This window comes from Mercenaria mercenaria, chromosome 8, assembly GCF_021730395.1.
Source record: "Mercenaria mercenaria strain notata chromosome 8, MADL_Memer_1, whole genome shotgun sequence".
Lineage (NCBI taxonomy): Eukaryota > Metazoa > Mollusca > Bivalvia > Venerida > Veneridae > Mercenaria > Mercenaria mercenaria.
In genome coordinates this window covers 51418359-51436662 of record NC_069368.1, presented here as the reverse complement: position 1 = coordinate 51436662, position 18304 = coordinate 51418359, and the positions used below count along the sequence as shown (strand labels likewise).

The 18304-nt window shown below is 37.4% G+C and overlaps 1 protein-coding gene across 1 annotated transcript in view; it reads right to left on the bottom strand.

Annotated features, from left to right (window-relative positions):
• Window positions 1-18304, bottom strand: part of LOC123565346 (uncharacterized) — a 178092-nt gene that overhangs the window by 119179 nt on the left and 40609 nt on the right. The window contains exons 12-19 of the mRNA XM_053549150.1: window positions 15087-15233; window positions 12570-12767; window positions 11875-11883; window positions 11756-11785; window positions 10868-10971; window positions 10095-10198; window positions 7233-7366; window positions 2897-3074 (exon numbers count right to left, since the gene is read on the bottom strand). Coding sequence (XP_053405125.1) covers window positions 2897-3074; window positions 7233-7366; window positions 10095-10198; window positions 10868-10971; window positions 11756-11785; window positions 11875-11883; window positions 12570-12767; window positions 15087-15233 — 904 coding nt within the window. The remainder of the gene's footprint in view (window positions 1-2896; window positions 3075-7232; window positions 7367-10094; window positions 10199-10867; window positions 10972-11755; window positions 11786-11874; window positions 11884-12569; window positions 12768-15086; window positions 15234-18304) is intronic.

The window sequence follows — 18304 nt, the reverse complement described above, 5'->3', positions numbered from 1 at the left end:
GATTAACATTCTGACCAAGTTTCATGGAGATACAGTCATAAATGTGGCCTCTAGAGTGTAAACAAGCTTTTCATTTGATTAGTCCTGGGTACCTAGCTTTTGGCCCCAGATGACCCAATATCAAACTCATCCAAGATACTATTTAGGGTAACATTCTGACCAAGTTCCATTAAGATTGGGCCAAAAAATGTGGCCTCTAGAGTGTTAACAAGATTTTCCTTTGATCTGACCTGGTGACCTAGTTTTTGACCCCAGATAACCCAATATCTAACTAATCCAAGATTTAATTGAGGGTAACATTCTGACCAAGTTTCATGAAGATTGGGCCAAAATTGTGACCTCTAGATTGTTAACAAGCTTTTCCTATGATTTGACCTTGTGACCTAGTTTTTGATTGATCCCAGATGACCCAATATCAAACTCATCAAAGATTTTATTGAGGGCAACATTCTGACCAAGTTTCATTAAGATTGGCCAAAATTGTGACCTCTAGAGTGTTAACAGTCAAATTGCTGACCACAGACGACTGACGGACGACGGATACAAGGTGATCACAAAAGCACTTCGTGCTCAGGTGAGCTAAACAAGAGGACCATGATGGTCCTGAATCGCTCACCTCTTCCCACATGACCTAGTTTTGAGTATGAAGTCGTTTTTTCTATTATCAGACAGAGTGACCTAGTTTTTGATCTCATGTGACCCAGTTTTGAACTTGACCTAGATATTATCAAGACAAAAATTCTGACCAATTTTCAAGAAGATCCATTGAAAACTATGGTCTCTAGAGAGGTCACAAGGTTTTTCTATTATTTGACCTATTGACCTAGTTTTCGAAGGTATGTGACCCTGTTTTGAATTTTATCTAGATATAATCAAGGTGAACATTCTCACTAATTTTCATGAAGATCTCATGAAAAATATGGCCTCTAGAGAGGTCACAAGGTTTTTCTATTTTTATACCTACTGGCCTAGTTTTTGACCGCACATGACCCAGATTCGAAACTTACCTAGATATCATCAAGGTGAACATTCAGATCAATTTTCATGAAGATCCATTGAAAAATATGGCCTCTAGAGAGGTCAAAAGATTTTTCAAATTTTAGACCTACTGACCTAGTTTTTGACCGCAGTTGACCCAGTTTCAAACTTGACCTAGATATCATCAAGATGAACATTCAGACCAATTTTCATACAGATCCCATGAAAAGTATGGCCTCTAGAGAGGTCACAAGGTTTTTTTATTATTTGACCTACTGACCTAGTTTTTTAAGCACGTGACCAAGTTTCAAACTTGACCTAGATATCATCAAGGTGAACAATCTGACCAATTTTTATGGAGATCCATTCATAAGTATGGCCTCTAGAGAGGTCATAAGGTTTTTCTATTTTTAGACCTACTGACCTAGTTTTTGACCGCACATGACCCTGTTTCGAACTTGACCTATATATCATCAAGATGAACATTCAGACCAACTTTCATACAGATCCCATGAAAAATATGGCCTTTAGAGAGGTCACAAGGTTTTTCTATTATTTGACCTACTGACCTAGTTTTTGATGGTACGTGACCCACTTTCAAAACTTGACCTAGATATCATCAAGATGAACATTCAGACCAACTTTCATACAGATCCCATGAAAAATAAGGCCTCTAGAGAGGTCACAAGGTTTTTCTATTATTTGACCTACTGACCTAGTTTTTGAGGGCACGTGACCCACTTTCCGACTTGACCTAGATATCATCAAGGTGAACATTCTGACCAATTTTCATGAAGATCTTGTGAAATATATGGCCTCTAGAGAGGTCACAAGGTTTTTCTAATTTTAGACCTACTGACCTAGTTTTTGACCGCACGTGACCCAGTTTCGAACTAGACCTAGGTATCATCAAGATGAACATTCAGACCAACTTTCATACAGATCCCATGAAAAATGTGGCCTTTAGAGAGGTCACAAGGTTTTTCTTTTATTTGACCTGACCTAGTTTTTGATGGCACATGACCCAGTTTCGAACTTGACCTAGATATCATCAAGATGAACGTTCTGACCAATTTTCATGAAGATCTTGTGAAATATATGGCCTCTAGAGAGGTCACAAGGTTTTTCTATTTTTAGACCTACTGACCTAGTTTTTGAAGGTACGTGACCCAGTTTCGAACTTGACCTAGATATCATCAAGGTGAACATTCTGACCAATTTTCATGAAGATCTTGTGAAATATATGGCCTCTAGAGAGGTCACAAGGTTTTTCTATTTTTAGACCTACTGACCTAGTTTTTGAAGGCACGTGACCCAGTTTCAAACTTGACCTAGATATCATCAAGATGAACATTCTGACCAACTTTCATAAAGATCCAATGAAAAATGTGACCTCTAGAGTGGTCACAAGCAAAAGTTTACGGACGCACGCACGGACGCACGGACGACGGACACCAGGCGATCACAAAAGCTCACCTTGTCACTTTGTGACAGGTGAGCTAAAAATGTTCATTTTATAAGAAAGTTCAGAAAATTTTTCACTAACGAACATCATATCTTACATTTTCACCTGGTCAATGCCATTCACGAAAATATTGCATCTGGTGTTCACTCGTGAAAGATATTTCAATCTTACACTGAAATAAACAAATAAGCCGCGCCATGAGAAAACCAACATACTGGGTTTGCGACCAGCATGGATCAAGACCAGCCTGAGCATACGCGCAGTCTGGTCAGGATCCATACTGTTCACTAACAGTTTCTCTAATTGCAACAGGATTTGAAAGTGAACTGCATGGATCTTCACCCGAATACGCTGATGTGCAGGCTGTTCTGGATCCATGCAGGTCCCAAATGCACTATAATATTGGTTTTCTCATGGTGTGGCTTAAATATCCTCCATCTGTTAGGTCCATACCTGGTCCAATCTGAAGAGGAGCTGAACTTGTATTATTACAGTGTTTACACTTCAATTCTCTGTTTTCTCCTGCTCGAATCAAATGCTCATGGAAGTATCTTCCTGGCTTTTTAGAACGCAGAATTTCGTATCTACTGTCGACAGTGGAATTTGGGCAATAGAGACATGGAACAGTTTTCTGTACAAAAGCAATGTAAAAACATTATAACTCTGATTATATAGCAGACTTCCACCAGCAAAACAACGAAAACCAAAATTTCAATCAAATATATGCATTTCCACTATCAAATATGTCCATCTTTTATTTTTGTATGTGCTCTATAGGCCAAAAATGACATTTTTGTTGAATGTTTCTCATTGCAGAGTTGGTGCAGCCGTTTCTGCGCATGCCAGGTATTATTATCAATAGCAGCGCATGCAAAATTACTCATTCTTTTGCATGTCCACACGCATTTAGTGTATAGTATGCATAATATACTGACTAAAGGTTAGGGTTAGTATCACCGTGGTTACAAAATATATACATTTAAGATATTTTTGTTCAAATTTAGTTAATCCGGTATATACCGTAGTCTGTAATATATCACAGGCGTACCATCTCTGTATTTAGTCACAGCCATTTTTGTTTCTCCTCCAGTGACAAACAAAAACAAGAGGACCATGATGGTCCTGAATCGCTCACCTGTCCCCACATAACCCAGTTTTGAACTGAGTATGACGTCTATTATTTGACATAGTGACCTAGTTTTTGAGCTCATGTGACCCAGTTTTTAACTTGACCTTGATATCATCAAGATAAAAATTCTAACCAATTTTCATGAAGATCCATTGAAAAATATGGCCTCCAGAGAGGTCACAAGGTTTTTCAATTAATTATTTGACCTAATGACCTAGTTTTTGAAGGCATGTGACCCAGTTTTGAACTTGACCTAGATATCATCAAGGTAAACATTCTCACTAATTTTCATTAAGATCTCATGAAAAATACAGCCTCTAAAGAGGTCACAAGGTTTTTCTATTTTTGCACCTACTGACCTAGTTTTTGACTGCATGTGACCCAGTTTCAAACTTTACCTAGACATCATCAAGGTGAACATTCAGACTAATTTTCGTGAAGATCCATTGAAAAATATGGCCTCTAGAGAGGTCAAAAGGATTCTCTATTTTTAGACCTACTGACCTAGTTTTTAGTTTATACAGAATTTATTTTAGGTCGATTGTGAAGAAAGTTTTGCAACTTATATGAATCACTCTCAACACCTCATTCCTGATGGAATCCATCGCAACGAGGGTATGAGAGAAGAGGCCAGTTTCCCTTATAATGCTGAGCGCCAAGCAAGGGAGGTACTGGTACCATTTTTTATGTCTTTGGTATGACGCGGCTGGGGATCGAACCCACGACCTCCCGCTCTCGAAGCGGACGCTCTACCACTAGGCTATTGAGGCGGTATAAGTTAGTTTTTGACAGCAGTTGACCCAGTTTCGAACTTGATCTAGATATCATCAAGATGAACATTTAGACCAACTTTCATACAGATCCCATGAAAAACATGGCCTCTAGAGAGGTCACAAGGTTTTTCTATTTTTAGACCTACTGACCTAGTTCTTGACCTCAGTTAACCCAGTTTCAAACTTGACCTAGATATCATCAAGATGAACATTCAGACCAACTTTCATACAGATCCCATGAAAAATATGGCCTCTAGAGAGGTCACAAAGTTTTTTTTATTATTTGACCTACTGACCTAGTTTTTGACGGCACATGACCCAGTTTCAAACTTGACTCTTAGATATCATTAAGATGAACATTCTGACCAATTTTCATGAAGATCCATTGAAAAGTATGGCCTCTAGAGAGGTCACAAGGTTTTTCTATTTTTAGACCTACCGACCTAGTTTTGAACCGCATGTGACCCAATTTCGAACTTGACCTAGATATCATCAAGATGAACATTCAGACCAACTTTCATAAAGATCCCATGAAAAATATGACTTCTAGAGTGGTCACAAGCAAAAGTTTACGGACGCACGGACGCAGGCATGGACGACGGATGCTGCGTGATCACAAAAGCTCACCTTGTCACTTTGTGACAGGTGAGCTAAACAAGAGCTGTCCGTAAGACAGCCAAGCTCGACTATTCGAAATATTGTCACAGAAGCAGGGAATTATTACCCAAAATGTTAAATATCAAAAGAGTTTTAAGTTCAAAACGGGACATAATTTGACCAAAATGCATATCAGAGTTATGGGACTTGATGCTATCAACTAGTTTAATAACCCCGAAGAAACATGTTAAGTTTCAATTCCATATCTGCATTAGTTTTGGAGATAGCAACTTGCATGTAAAACTTTAACCAGAATTTTCTAAGTCCAAAAGGGGGCATAATTTGCTCAAAATACATGTTAAGAGTTATGGAACTTGACCCAGTGAGGTTGGTAACTGACCTAGAAAAAGAATAAATAAGTTTCAAAGCTATATGCCTTTTGGTAATAGCTGTATGTACTCGCATGCAAAACTTTAACCAGGATTTTCTAAGTCCAAAAGGGGGCATAATTTGCCCAAAATACATGTCAGAGTTATGGGACTTGATTCTATCAACTAGTTTTATAACCCCGAAGACACATGTGAAGTTTCAATTTAATATCTGCATTAGTTTTGGAGATAGTAACTTGCATGTAAAACTTTAACCAGGATTTTCTAAGTCCAAAAGGGGGCATAATTTGCTCAAAATACATGTCAGAGTTATGGGACTTGGCCCAGTAAGGTAGGTTATTGATCTAGAAAAAGAAAAAATAAGTTTCAAATCAATATGCCTTTTAGTAATAGCTGTATGTACTTGCACGCAAAACTTTAACCAGAATTTTCTAAGTCCAAAAGGGGGCATAATTTGGCCAAAATACATGTCAGAGTTATGGAACTTGACCCAGTGAGGTAGGTAATTGATCTAGAAAAAGAAAAAATAAGTTTCAAATCTATATGCCTTTTAGTAATAGCTGTATGTACTTGCAAGCAAAACTTTAACCAAAATTTTCTAAGTACAAAAGGGGGCATAATTTGGCCAAAATGAAGGTCAGAGTTATGGGACTTGGTGCTATCAACTAGTTTTATAACCCCGAAGACACATGTGAAGTTTCAATTCAATATCTGCATTAGTTTTGGAGATAGTAACTTGCATGTAAAACTTTAACCAGAATTTTCTAAGTCCAAAAGGGGGCATAATTTGCTCAAAATACATGTTAGAGTTATGGAACTTGACCCAGTGAGGTTGGTAATTGACCTAGAAAAAGAATAAATAAGTTTCAAAGCTATATGCCTTTAAATGATAGCTGTATGTACTTGCATGCAAAAACTTAACCAAGGTGTGACGCCGACGCCGACGCCAGGGTGAGTAGAATAGCTAGACTATTCTTCGAATAGTCGAGCTAAAAAATAATGCAACCCAAAATATTTTATTGCAAAATTCAGTTGGGGGAAAAAACAAAGCACTATTTTGTACTTGTTTAATTCACATCATCTGCTCATCATTATTTCCACATTTTTATTGTACTACCAAAAAAATGACAGCAGCCATGTTTGTCTGTAATGTTTTTTGACCATAATTACACAATTTTTCTATAAAATAACTGTGAGTTGTGAAGTAATGGTTAAGCAACATAACTGGATCCAATAGCTTTGTGACATACAAAAAGGTATTAAAAATTCAAGGGGAAACTAATCTGCTGTTCAGTAACAGTTATTGTGGTTATTTTTGTCAAAAACTGCTGATATTTTGTTCCATTACATTACTGGTAGTTAAAAGCTATTTACACACAAAAAATATTATAAATATAATATTTTGCCATCTTACCTACCCACCATTGAGAGGAAACAATGTGTTTAAAGATGGCCCTAAAGATGAATGTAAAAGTTATAGTTTCTGTAACCTTTTGGTAACACTGTAAATCAAATTTTAAGGTAACTGGAGTAAATTGTAAATAAAGATATGCATGAACTGTGTGTGTGCATTCAGGTTTATCATCTTTTCCAACAATTTTTCAGTGATATTAAGGATGGTGTCTACTTGTGGCAGTAAGAATAATGCCCAACTTTATAGTGCTGCCTCACTAGCTATAGAATATCCCACCCAGTCACATTACACTGAAATTAGGCTGACTGGTCCTAATACTATTATCTTAATGCTGAGTGCTAAGCAAGGAAGCTACTAGTACCATTTTCAACGTCTTTGGTATGACGCGGCCAGGGATCGAACCCATGACCTCCCACACCTAAAGCGGGCACTCTACCACTAGGCTATTTTTTTTATTGAAGTTCACATCTGCAACATATTAACTTACATCAAATGCAAGCCTGTATTTCAATCCCAAAGAATCAATCACATTTGTGTAGAGTTTAAGAGTTGTCCAGTCTTCTGAGTGTTTCATTTCTTGAAGAGCAGGGCCTCGTACCTGCATCACAATAACTGGCAAGCCTGTATGTTGAAGAAATGTAAAAGAATATCATTGTAATTTCACTGCTTATATTGCAGGGCACCTAAATGTATAACAATCACAGGCAATCCTGCTTGAAGGAGTGTGCCGAGAGCTGTCTGGGACAGCACACTTGACTACTTCAATGCCGGATTGTAAAATGGGGCAGAGCTTAGAAAACTATACCTATCACTAGAGTCATTTATACCCCATCAGAGAAAACAAAACATTTCAAGCACAAAGTTTCTGAAATGACAAAAACAAATCCAAACAAGTACAGGTATGACCTTTAAACCCTGTGACCTTGACCTTGAAACAAGCCATCTGAAACATGTGCTCTGCATGTCATCTGGATGTGGTGAACATTTGTGCCAAGTTTCTTTAAAACCCTTCAAGCAGTTCAAGATTTACAGAGCAGACACAAAACAAAGTGATATGAGCTTTGACCTTTAAGTGTGCCCTTTACCTTGATGTGAGCTATCCAAAACATATGCTCTGCACGTCATCTCAATGTGGTGAATATTTGTGTCAAGTTTCTTTGAAATCCTTCATGGGGTTCAAGAGTTACATAACAGACATGAAACAAAGTCATATGACCTTTGACCCCTAAGTGTGACCTTGACCTTGAAGTAAGCCGTCTAAAACATGCGCTCTGCACATAATCTTGATGTGGTAAACATTTGTATCCAGTTCCTATGAAACCCTTCAAGGGGCTGAACAGTTACAGAGCACACATAAAATTGCTAATGGAAGGACGGACACTGGCATCATAACATAGTAAGTTCCTTTTGAGGTATAATAAATGAAGAAAACTGGTAATAAATGTAAAAATGACAATGCCAATTCCTTTCTTATGCCACAGGGCCTCCTACCTCTACCACAACCATTCTGAATTGAGAGGGATTTTTTGTAATGTAGATTCTTATCCCGTCACATACCATGTAAACTGAAACTATTTCTGTGACAAAATGTTTGACCAAAGCTTCCATAGTTTCAAAAATGTGCTTGGAAACTTTAACTCTAGTACTACCTCGGGTCATATGCAGCAATTGCTTAAAGTTGTTTTAAAAGTGAAGTAAAGCCAATGTTTTACTTTCTTTTTTTTCCATAACCTGATATTATGTCATGAAGATATATGTAATATCATAGTAGCTTACGATATATATTATCATTCATGTAAATTAATATGTACAATGTTTGTAAATGTAAATGAGAACAAATATTCAAAAGAAGACATGTTTGTAAAACATGCATCCACCCTCATGATGGCTTCTCCTAATAACTATGACCTTTGACCTATTGACCCTTAAACAATAGGGTCATAAACTGACTACAGCCAAACATCCCTTGAAGTTAGACACCTGTAGGCCAAACTGTTCTCCAGTAATCAATTGGGAACTGTTTTCAGTCTCAAGGTAACTGGGATCTTGACCTTTGACCTATTAACTGCAAAAAAAAGTAAAGGTCATCCACTGGCCACAGCCAATCATCCTATGAAGTAAGACACCTCTAAACCAGACCATTCTCCAGTTATCGGTCGGAAACTGTTTCCAGTCTCAAGGTCACTGCGACCTTTACCTTAGGCTTACTAACCCTAAAAGCATTAGAAGTCATCTACTGACCACAGGCAATCACCTTATGAAGTTTAATGCCTTGAGATCTAAGCATTCTTCAGTTATTGATTGGAGACCATTTTCAGTCTCAAAATCACTGTGGCCTCGACCTTTGACCTATTGACCCAAAAAACATTAGGGCCATCCACTGACCACATGCAATCACCCTATGAAGTTAGGCCAAACCGTTCTGCAGTCATCGATTGGAAACCATTTTCGGTCTCGAGGTCACTGTGACCTAGACCTTTAACCTATTGACTGCAAACAGTAAGGGTTATCCACTGCCCACAGGGAATCATCTAATGAAATTAGATGCCTGAAGGCCAAACCATTCTCCAGTTAATGATTGGAAAGCATTTTCAGTATCAAGGTCACTGTGACCTTGACCTTTGACTTATTGACTGCAAAATCAATATGGGTGATCTACTGACCACAGGCAATCATACCATGAAGTCTGGCGCCTGTAAATCAAAGCATTCTTCAGTAATCGATTGGAAACTGTTTTCTGTCTCAAGATCACTGTGACCTTGACTTTGACATACTGACCCCTAAAACAGTAGGGGTCATCTACTGACCACAGGCAATTATCCTATGAAGTTTGGGGTCTGTAGGTCAGAGCATTCTTCAGTTATCAATCAGAAACCATTTTCAGTTTCAAGATCACTGCGACCTTGACCTATGACCAACTGACCCTAAAGGGTTCCTCTAAATGCCACAGGCAATCATCCTATAAAGTTTTATGTCTTTGGGCCTTGATGTTCTTCAGTTATCAATCGTAAGTAGACAGATGAACAGATGGACAAATGACTGGTCCGACTACGTCATCAAGTAAATGAGCCATGCCAACATATTGAGCACAAACTGACGATATTTGATTTCTTAGGATTTGAGCATTTTTTATCATTCTCCATATTGTACAGCTTTGAGCCTATAAACTTTGCTATATCATCAAGACTAAATGCTGATCTAAAGCCTTAAATATTTACTGACACAGTTCAATAACTTAATGACAGCCCTTGTATACATACAATGATAAGCCATTTTGAAAAACATTATAATAAATACAGGCCTCGAATAGTGTTTGAATTTCATACACAGAAAACATAAATTTAAGTACCCTGACACTCATATATTTTTTCCACTAGTACTGACAGATGTCCTTTCTGTATGACAGCTCCATCCTTCCAAGCAAGCACCGGTCCACCAAGTTTGAATACATGTCTACAATTAAAACATTTCATTTTCATATCAAAACTCCAATACTCTAACTCACAAAATTTTACAGGGAAAACAAGTTTATAGGCTTTCACATAGGTGCAATTTTAATTAGATTTTAACCTAGGCTGGTTGCTCTGATTAAAAGACCTTTGTATCTCTACAAAAGAAGGCCCAGTTCGGAAAATATTTTTAATTCATTATTGAAATTAGCTGATGCTGGGTGAATGGAATATTAATAAACCTAACAGAAGTGGTTTACATTTTGTATACTTTTTGTAAAAACAAAAAAAATATCAAAACTAAAGAAGCTGTAAAACTTGTGAAATACAGAAAAAACTTGACCAGCGCAGGGGAAACTGGAGATAAATCTTCAACAATTTAAGCATTTATCAACATGAGCCGTGCCATGAGAAAATCAACATAATGGGTTTGCGACCAGCATGGATCCAGACCAGCCTGCGCATCCGCGCAGTCTGGTCAGGATCCATGCTGTTCGCTAATGGTTTCTCTAATTGCAGTAGGCTTTAAAAGCGAACAGCATGGATCCTGACCAGACTGCGCGGATGCGCAGGCTGGTCTGGATCCATGCTGGTCGCACACCCACTATGTTGGTTTTCTCATGGCACGGCTCACATGTAAATTACAAAAATTGAAATATAACAACTGCTTTACCTGAGCAGATTTGGGAAGAAAGATTCTGGAAGTCCCGGACAACAGAAGAAAAACTTTGTTCTCTCAACAACACGTGTACCTTTCTTCAATGGCCAGAACTCTTCCTGTTCATCACAAAAATTCAGTCCAAAATAAAATATCTATAGTACAAAAGATTTGCTTCCCTTACGTGTCTGAGCCTAATTTCTATTTTTGTTATATTGACCATATATACATGTGTTACAGATTTTGACCGGACTCTTTGTTTTTGTCTTTATCGTGCTCACACACACAACATACCATTGTTGCATTTTAAATTGCATTGTCTTGTATATACCGCACAAAATACGCTTCAGGTAAGTGTTTAATGATTAAATGATACATAAAAATTCTTGTATTACATGAAGCGTTTCTGGTTACGTGACTATAGACATTCTGTCTAGGCATTGTAAATATTACAGTCTTCAAGTAAACTGAAAATAAATGGCATTTTGTCTTAAACTTTTGTGCGATATTGGCACTTGTTCAACTCATGACAATTTGTCTAGCCTTTTAATGGGTATATGAATACCATGTCTAAGATCATATGAGATACATGACAGTTTTGTCTAGTCTTTAATGAGATATGTGGCACTTTTGTCAAGTTTATTGTGTGACAACAATTTTGTCTAGAATATTGTGAGATACATGACAACTTTGTCAAGCATAAACAATGAGATAAATGACAACAGTTACTGTGTCCAGTAAACCGTGAGATATGTGACAAATTATATAATGTTGATCAAGTTTCAACAATTAAGTTAAATATGATACAATGCAATATATATCTTAATGCAATCATTCAAATTCATCTTTGATGATATTTTTAAAAAGATAAGATCAAAAAAAAAAACTTAAGAAACAGCTTACCAGCATTGGAGGTTGTTGGACTGGTAAAATCTTTGTAAAAACATACACAAATGACACATCCTGATGCTGGACATGGGTCAATCGCAATGTCTGCAGACAGCCAGTTCTCCAGGGCGCACCAGTAACATCTAAATAGAAAACACATACTGTCACTGCTTGTGTCCTACTTTGTTTACTCAAGGTTCGTAACAACGTCCTGACAATCTAACATTATATGCAATAGCTACATAGTTTAATTAGTCTCAAAGAGACAAAAGCCTGACAGTCTAACATTATATGCATAGCAACAATCTTCACAGCCCAACAGTCTAACATTATTTACAATAGTCACCAAGTCTAGAGAGGCTAAAAAACAACAACCTGACAGCTTAACTCTATATGCAATAGTAAAAAAGTCTAGAAAGATTTATAGAAAACAGATTGACAATCTAACATAATATGCATAGTTACAAAAGTCTAGTTATGCTTAGAGAAAACAGCCTAACAATCTCACATTATACACAATAATCATAAGTCTAGTAGGCTAGAGACAACACTGACAATTCACATTACCAATAATCATAAGTCAGTTAGCGACAATCCTGACATCCACATCATATGACTCTTAACCAAGTCAGCAAAACATGCAGCGCATGCAAGCTATGACAAAACATTTTATGGAAACAAAGTACCTTGAAAACTGTATGTTGTATAATCACCAAATTTCAACATCAAATATCTCATATTAACAGACAAATTTCATTCCAAAACAGTGTGCATGCATAGAAAATCTACAGAAGTAGATAAAAACAGTAATGCCAATATTATTACTCACGCTTTGTTCCTCAGACGCTCCAGACCAAACTTTCATCAGGTCTTCATGTTTCCAGCATGGAATTTTGTCTCCTAGGCAACGAATATCACATGACCTTGGAGCAGCTGTAAACATTAACTTTTGTATGACTTCTGCCAAAAACTGGAAATCTGTGACAACTGGGCCTATCTCTAGCTCTGGGTAGTACAAGCATTGTCCCTGTTAATATTAAAGAAAGACATAACTGCATAATGGATGATACTATCAAAAAGTAGGAGCTGTTCAAAACTGTTCTAAAGTTATTTTCAGGCACGAGGAGAAGGGTTTTAATTTTCCTTACAGCCACATAGAGACAACTGGCTGTTCCTACTCCCTGGCACTAAACTAAGTCCTTTAAACAAGAGCTGTCTCCGTAGGATGACACATGCCCCCGATGGCACTTTGAATGAATAGTTATGGCCGATGTTAGAGTTTAAGACCTTTGACCTACGGAGCTGGGTCTTGCATGCAACACATCGTCTTACTGTGTCACACATTCATGCATAGTTATTTGAAAATCCATCCATCGATGACAAAGATATGGACCGGACACGCCCATCAATGCACTATCCTTTAATGTCTAAGTGTGACCTTGACCTTTGAGCTACGGACCTGGGTCTTGCGCACTGCACGTCGTCTTACTGTGGTACACATTCATGCCAAGTTATTTGAAAATCCATCCATCGATGACAAAGATATGGACCAGACACGCCCATCAATGCACTATCCTTTAACGTCTAAGTGTGACCTTGACCTTTGAGCTACGGACCTGGGTCTTGCGCACTGCACGTCGTCTTACTGTGGTACACATTCATGCCAAGTTATTTGAAAATCCATCCATCGATGACAAAGATATGGACCGGACACGCCCATCAATGCACTATCCTTTAATGTCTAAGTGTGACCTTGACCTTTGAGCTACGGACCTGGGTCTTGCGCACTGCACGTCGTCTTACTGTGGTACACATTCATGCCAAGTTATTTGAAAATCCATCCATCGATGACAAAGATATGGACCGGACACGCCCATCAATGCACTATCCTTTAACGTCTAAGTGTGACCTTGACCTTTGAGCTACGGACCTGGGTCTTGCGCACTGCACGTCGTCTTACTGTGGTACACATTCATGCCAAGTTATTTGAAAATCCATCCATCGATGACAAAGATATGGACCGGACACGAAAATTGCGGACAGACCGACAGACCGACAGACAGACAGACGGTTCAAAAACTATATGCCTCCCTTCGGGGGCATAAAAATGATCAGTAAGAATTAAGGAATTAGAATTTTCACACAGCCATATACAGATTATAAGCCCGCCACAATGGTGGCCAAGTTTCTTAACAAATTAATTTGGCTTGAAGGTCACCCAATAAATATTTCAGTTATCTTTTCTAAATCTGACTGTGACTAATTTTTACTGATGAAAATTTAGTGTCTGTTGTCTGGACTTCAGTTTCAATTGTGTATTTCAGAGGTATTTATCTCAATCAGGAAGACCGACAAGTCATTTTCATGTGCAAAGCTGTCAGCACTTCCATGATTTTATTCATTAATTCGGATGTGATATCAACTGATTAAAATGTGTTTTGTTTGCAAATGCATTTAACTGATAAACATTTGATATTTTCTTAAGTCAAATTACACACTTAAATTGCAAGTTTAATATCAATCTTTGACTGCATCATTATTGGTTCCACTGTCGTAACTTTAAGCATGTGCTCAGTGGCAAGAACAAGAGCTGTCAGTTGACAGCGTGCTCAACTGTTCTCAGTGCTTGATAGTATAATATAAGCTATGAGTAAAACTTTAACATTACAATAAGCATATTCTAAGTCGAAAAGGGGCCATAATTCAGTCAAAATGCTTGATAGAGTTACCTGCTCCTGTTTACAGAATGAGGTCATGATGGTAAACAAGTATGCAAAATATGAAAGCAATATCTCAATGGACTTTGAAAATATTTGGGGTGGTACGCAAACTTTAACATTTGTGTCGACGCTAACGCTCACGCTGACGCCGATGCCATTATGTCAAACTAAAAATGACTTCTTTCACTGATTTAACTGCATATTTCTTATCTAACATAACTTGATGGTACTTTGATTGCACTAAATATTTTTAATTGGCAAATATACTGAAGAGACAGTCATAATTTTCCATGTACTTCATACAGGATTCAATCAACAAAGACTCTAAGTCTTCCTTAGTTCTAAAATGAAAATAATAAGTGCCCATCAGCCCCACTTGTTTCCAAAATATGAGTGAGAATCTTAAAGTTTATTTTTTCTGGCCTAAGATTGGGAAAATTACCACCTCTACAATGGTAAGAGTAAAACTTTTAATGAAGGATGTCACACAGAAACCAATGACAGATACATGGCAATCCTGATGGTTTATCATAAGCAATGAGTAATCAGGTGAGCCAAAAAGTGATGACCGAAGGCTTGAGTTCCACATGACTGAAGAATGACAAGAAAGTAGTATAAAGACATACCCACAGGGCAGCGTATGTGATCAGTTTAGCCATGTTTGCATTGTAAGTCCTCCCTGGAAGGCCCTTAAACTTGCAGATATTCTGGACATTGGAAACTGTTGTCAACTTGAAAGCTGTTTTCTTCAGTGTTGCACTGTATTCTAGCACCTGAAATAATTGGTAATATTATATAAAATGAGGTACTGCCTACCAAATGCATAAAAGGTCAACCTTTTGCTATTTTATCTTTCAGCACATGGAAAAAGTTCTTTCTGTGTACTAGATGAATGACTAATGAGAAACTTCTTGTAGAGACTGGATAAAGTGGAAGAGGATAAGAAATCAATCCTTACCCCGACCCCCCCCCACCCCACCCCACCCTGACTGAATGGCGGACAGTGCAGGTCATGATCTGCACTGGTTGCTAAGGCAGAATCAATCATGTCCAGCATGGTAAGGGTTAAAGCTGACATACTTACATAATCTTGCAATACCTATAATCGTTACACAGATTACTCATAGTCCATATATAAAATCCATCCATAGACTTCCTGTAGTCCATATATACATTACTTGTGGTCCATAGATAATTTACCTATTATAGCCAATTACCTACAGTCCATACATGAATTAGCTATAATTCCTATACAGATTACTGCAAGTCCACGGACTTTACCTGTAGTCCATAGATAAATTACCTATAGCCAATTACCTACAGTCCATACATGAATTAGCTATAATTCCTATACAGATTACTGCAAGTCCACGGACTTTACCTGTAGTCCATAGATAAATTACCTATAGCCAATTACCTACAGTCCATACATGAATTAGCTATAATTCCTATACAGATTACTGCAAGTCCACGGACTTTACCTGTAATCCATAGATAAATTACCTATAGCCAATTACCTACAGTCCATACATGAATTAGCTCTAATTCCTATACAGATTACTGCAAGTCCACGGACTTTACCTGTAGTCCATAGATAAATTACCTATAGCCAATTACCTACAGTCCATACATGAATTAGCTATAATTCCTATACAGATTACTGCAAGTCCACATGCACATTACCTGTAGTCCATAGATAAATTACCTATAGCCAATTACCTACAGTCCATACATGAATTAGCTATAATTCCTATACAGATTACTGCAAGTCCACATGCACATTACCTGTAGTCCATAGATAAATTACCTATAGCCAATTACCTACAGTCCATGCATGGATTAGCTATAATTCCTATACAGATTACTGCAAGTCCACATGCACATTACCTGTAGTCCATAGATAAATTACCTATAGCCAATTACCTACAGTCCATACATGAATTAGCTATAATTCCTATACAGATTACTGCAAGTCCACGGACTTTACCTGTAGTCCATAGATAAATTACCTATAGCCAATTACCTACAGTCCATACATGAATTAGCTATAATTCCTATACAGATTACTGCAAGTCCACATGCACATTACCTGTAGTCCATAGATAAATTACCTATAGCCAATTACCTACAGTCCATACATGAATTAGCTATAATTCATATGTAGATTATTGCAAGTCTGTATGTAATTAAAAGTTTATCTGTAGTCTGTATATACGTAATCTTTAGTCTCTATACATGCGTTACCTATAGTCCATACATGCATTACCTACAGTCCATAGAAAGATTATCAGCAGTCTATACATACATAACCAACCTATAATACATACATGACCTGTAGCAATAAAAAATTATCTGTAGGTTGTATATATGTTATCTTTAGTCTCCATATATACATTACCCATAGTCCATACATGCATTACCTACAGTCCATAAAAAGGTTATCAAGAGTCTATACATACATTAATCAACATATAGTCCATACATACATCACCAGTAGCAATACAAAATTATCTGCAGTCTGTATGTACTTTACCTGTAGTCCATACATGCATTACCTACAGTCAACACACTGATGTATACATTATGGTTTTTCGTACTTACATGATTATAAAATAACTAAGGTTCATATATGCATTACCTATGGTCTGTAAAACCTTACAAACTACCTGCTAAATGAAGACAGCAAAGTAGAGAATCCAGCAGTAAATTCTAACAAAATAATAAGCAAAGAAATCATTAAAGACCCAATTCTGTTAACACTTTATATGAAGAGTTTTTGTAAGGTTCTATCATGCCAAAATGCTTGTCCCTCCTTTAACATTTTGTACAATTTCCTAACATGAGAAAAGAAAAACTTCATCAGAACAACAATGTGAGGAAATTCTTAAAAGCCTAAACTAACATTGCTACTGAATTAAACCCTAACCTTTATAAACAATTTCTAACAAGAGCTTCCACAAACCTTATTACTAATCATGGATTACCTATTCCACGGAAACAAGAACATGCACAAACCTTGTCACTCATCATGGCTTGCCTATTCAAACTTGTTACTCATCATGGCTAAGTACTTATTCCACGGAAACAAGAACATGCACAAACCTTGTCACTCATCATGGCTAAGTACTTATTCCAGGGAAACAAGAACATGCACAAACCTTGTCACTCATCATGGCTTGCCTATTCAAACTTGTTACTCATCATGGCTAAGTACTTATTCCACGGAAAAAAGAACTTGCACAAACCTTGTCACTCATCATGGCTTGCCTATTCAAACTTGTTACTCATCATGGCTAAGTACTTATTCCAGGGAAACAAGAACATGCACAAACCTTGTCACTCATCATGGCTTGCCTATTCAAACTTGTTACTCATCATGGCTAAGTACTTATTCCACGGAAAAAAGAACTTGCACAAACCTTGTCACTCATCATGGCTTGCCTATTCAAACTTGTTACTCATCATGGCTAAGTACTTATTCCAGGGAAACAAGAACATGCACAAACCTTGTCACTCATCATGGCTTGCCTATTCAAACTTGTTACTCATCATGGCTAAGTACTTATTCCACGGAAACAAGAACATGCACAAACCTTGTCACTCATCATGGCTTGCCTATTCAAACTTGTTACTCATCATGGCTAACTATTTACTCCAGGGAAACAAGAACATGCACATTTAACCTTGTCACTCATCATGGCTTGCCTATTCAAACTTGTTACTCATCATGGCTAAGTATTTACTCCAGGGAAACAAGAACATGCACAAACCTTGTCACTCATCATGGCTTGCCTATTCAAACTTGTTACTCATCATGGCTAAGTACTTATTCCAGGGAAACAAG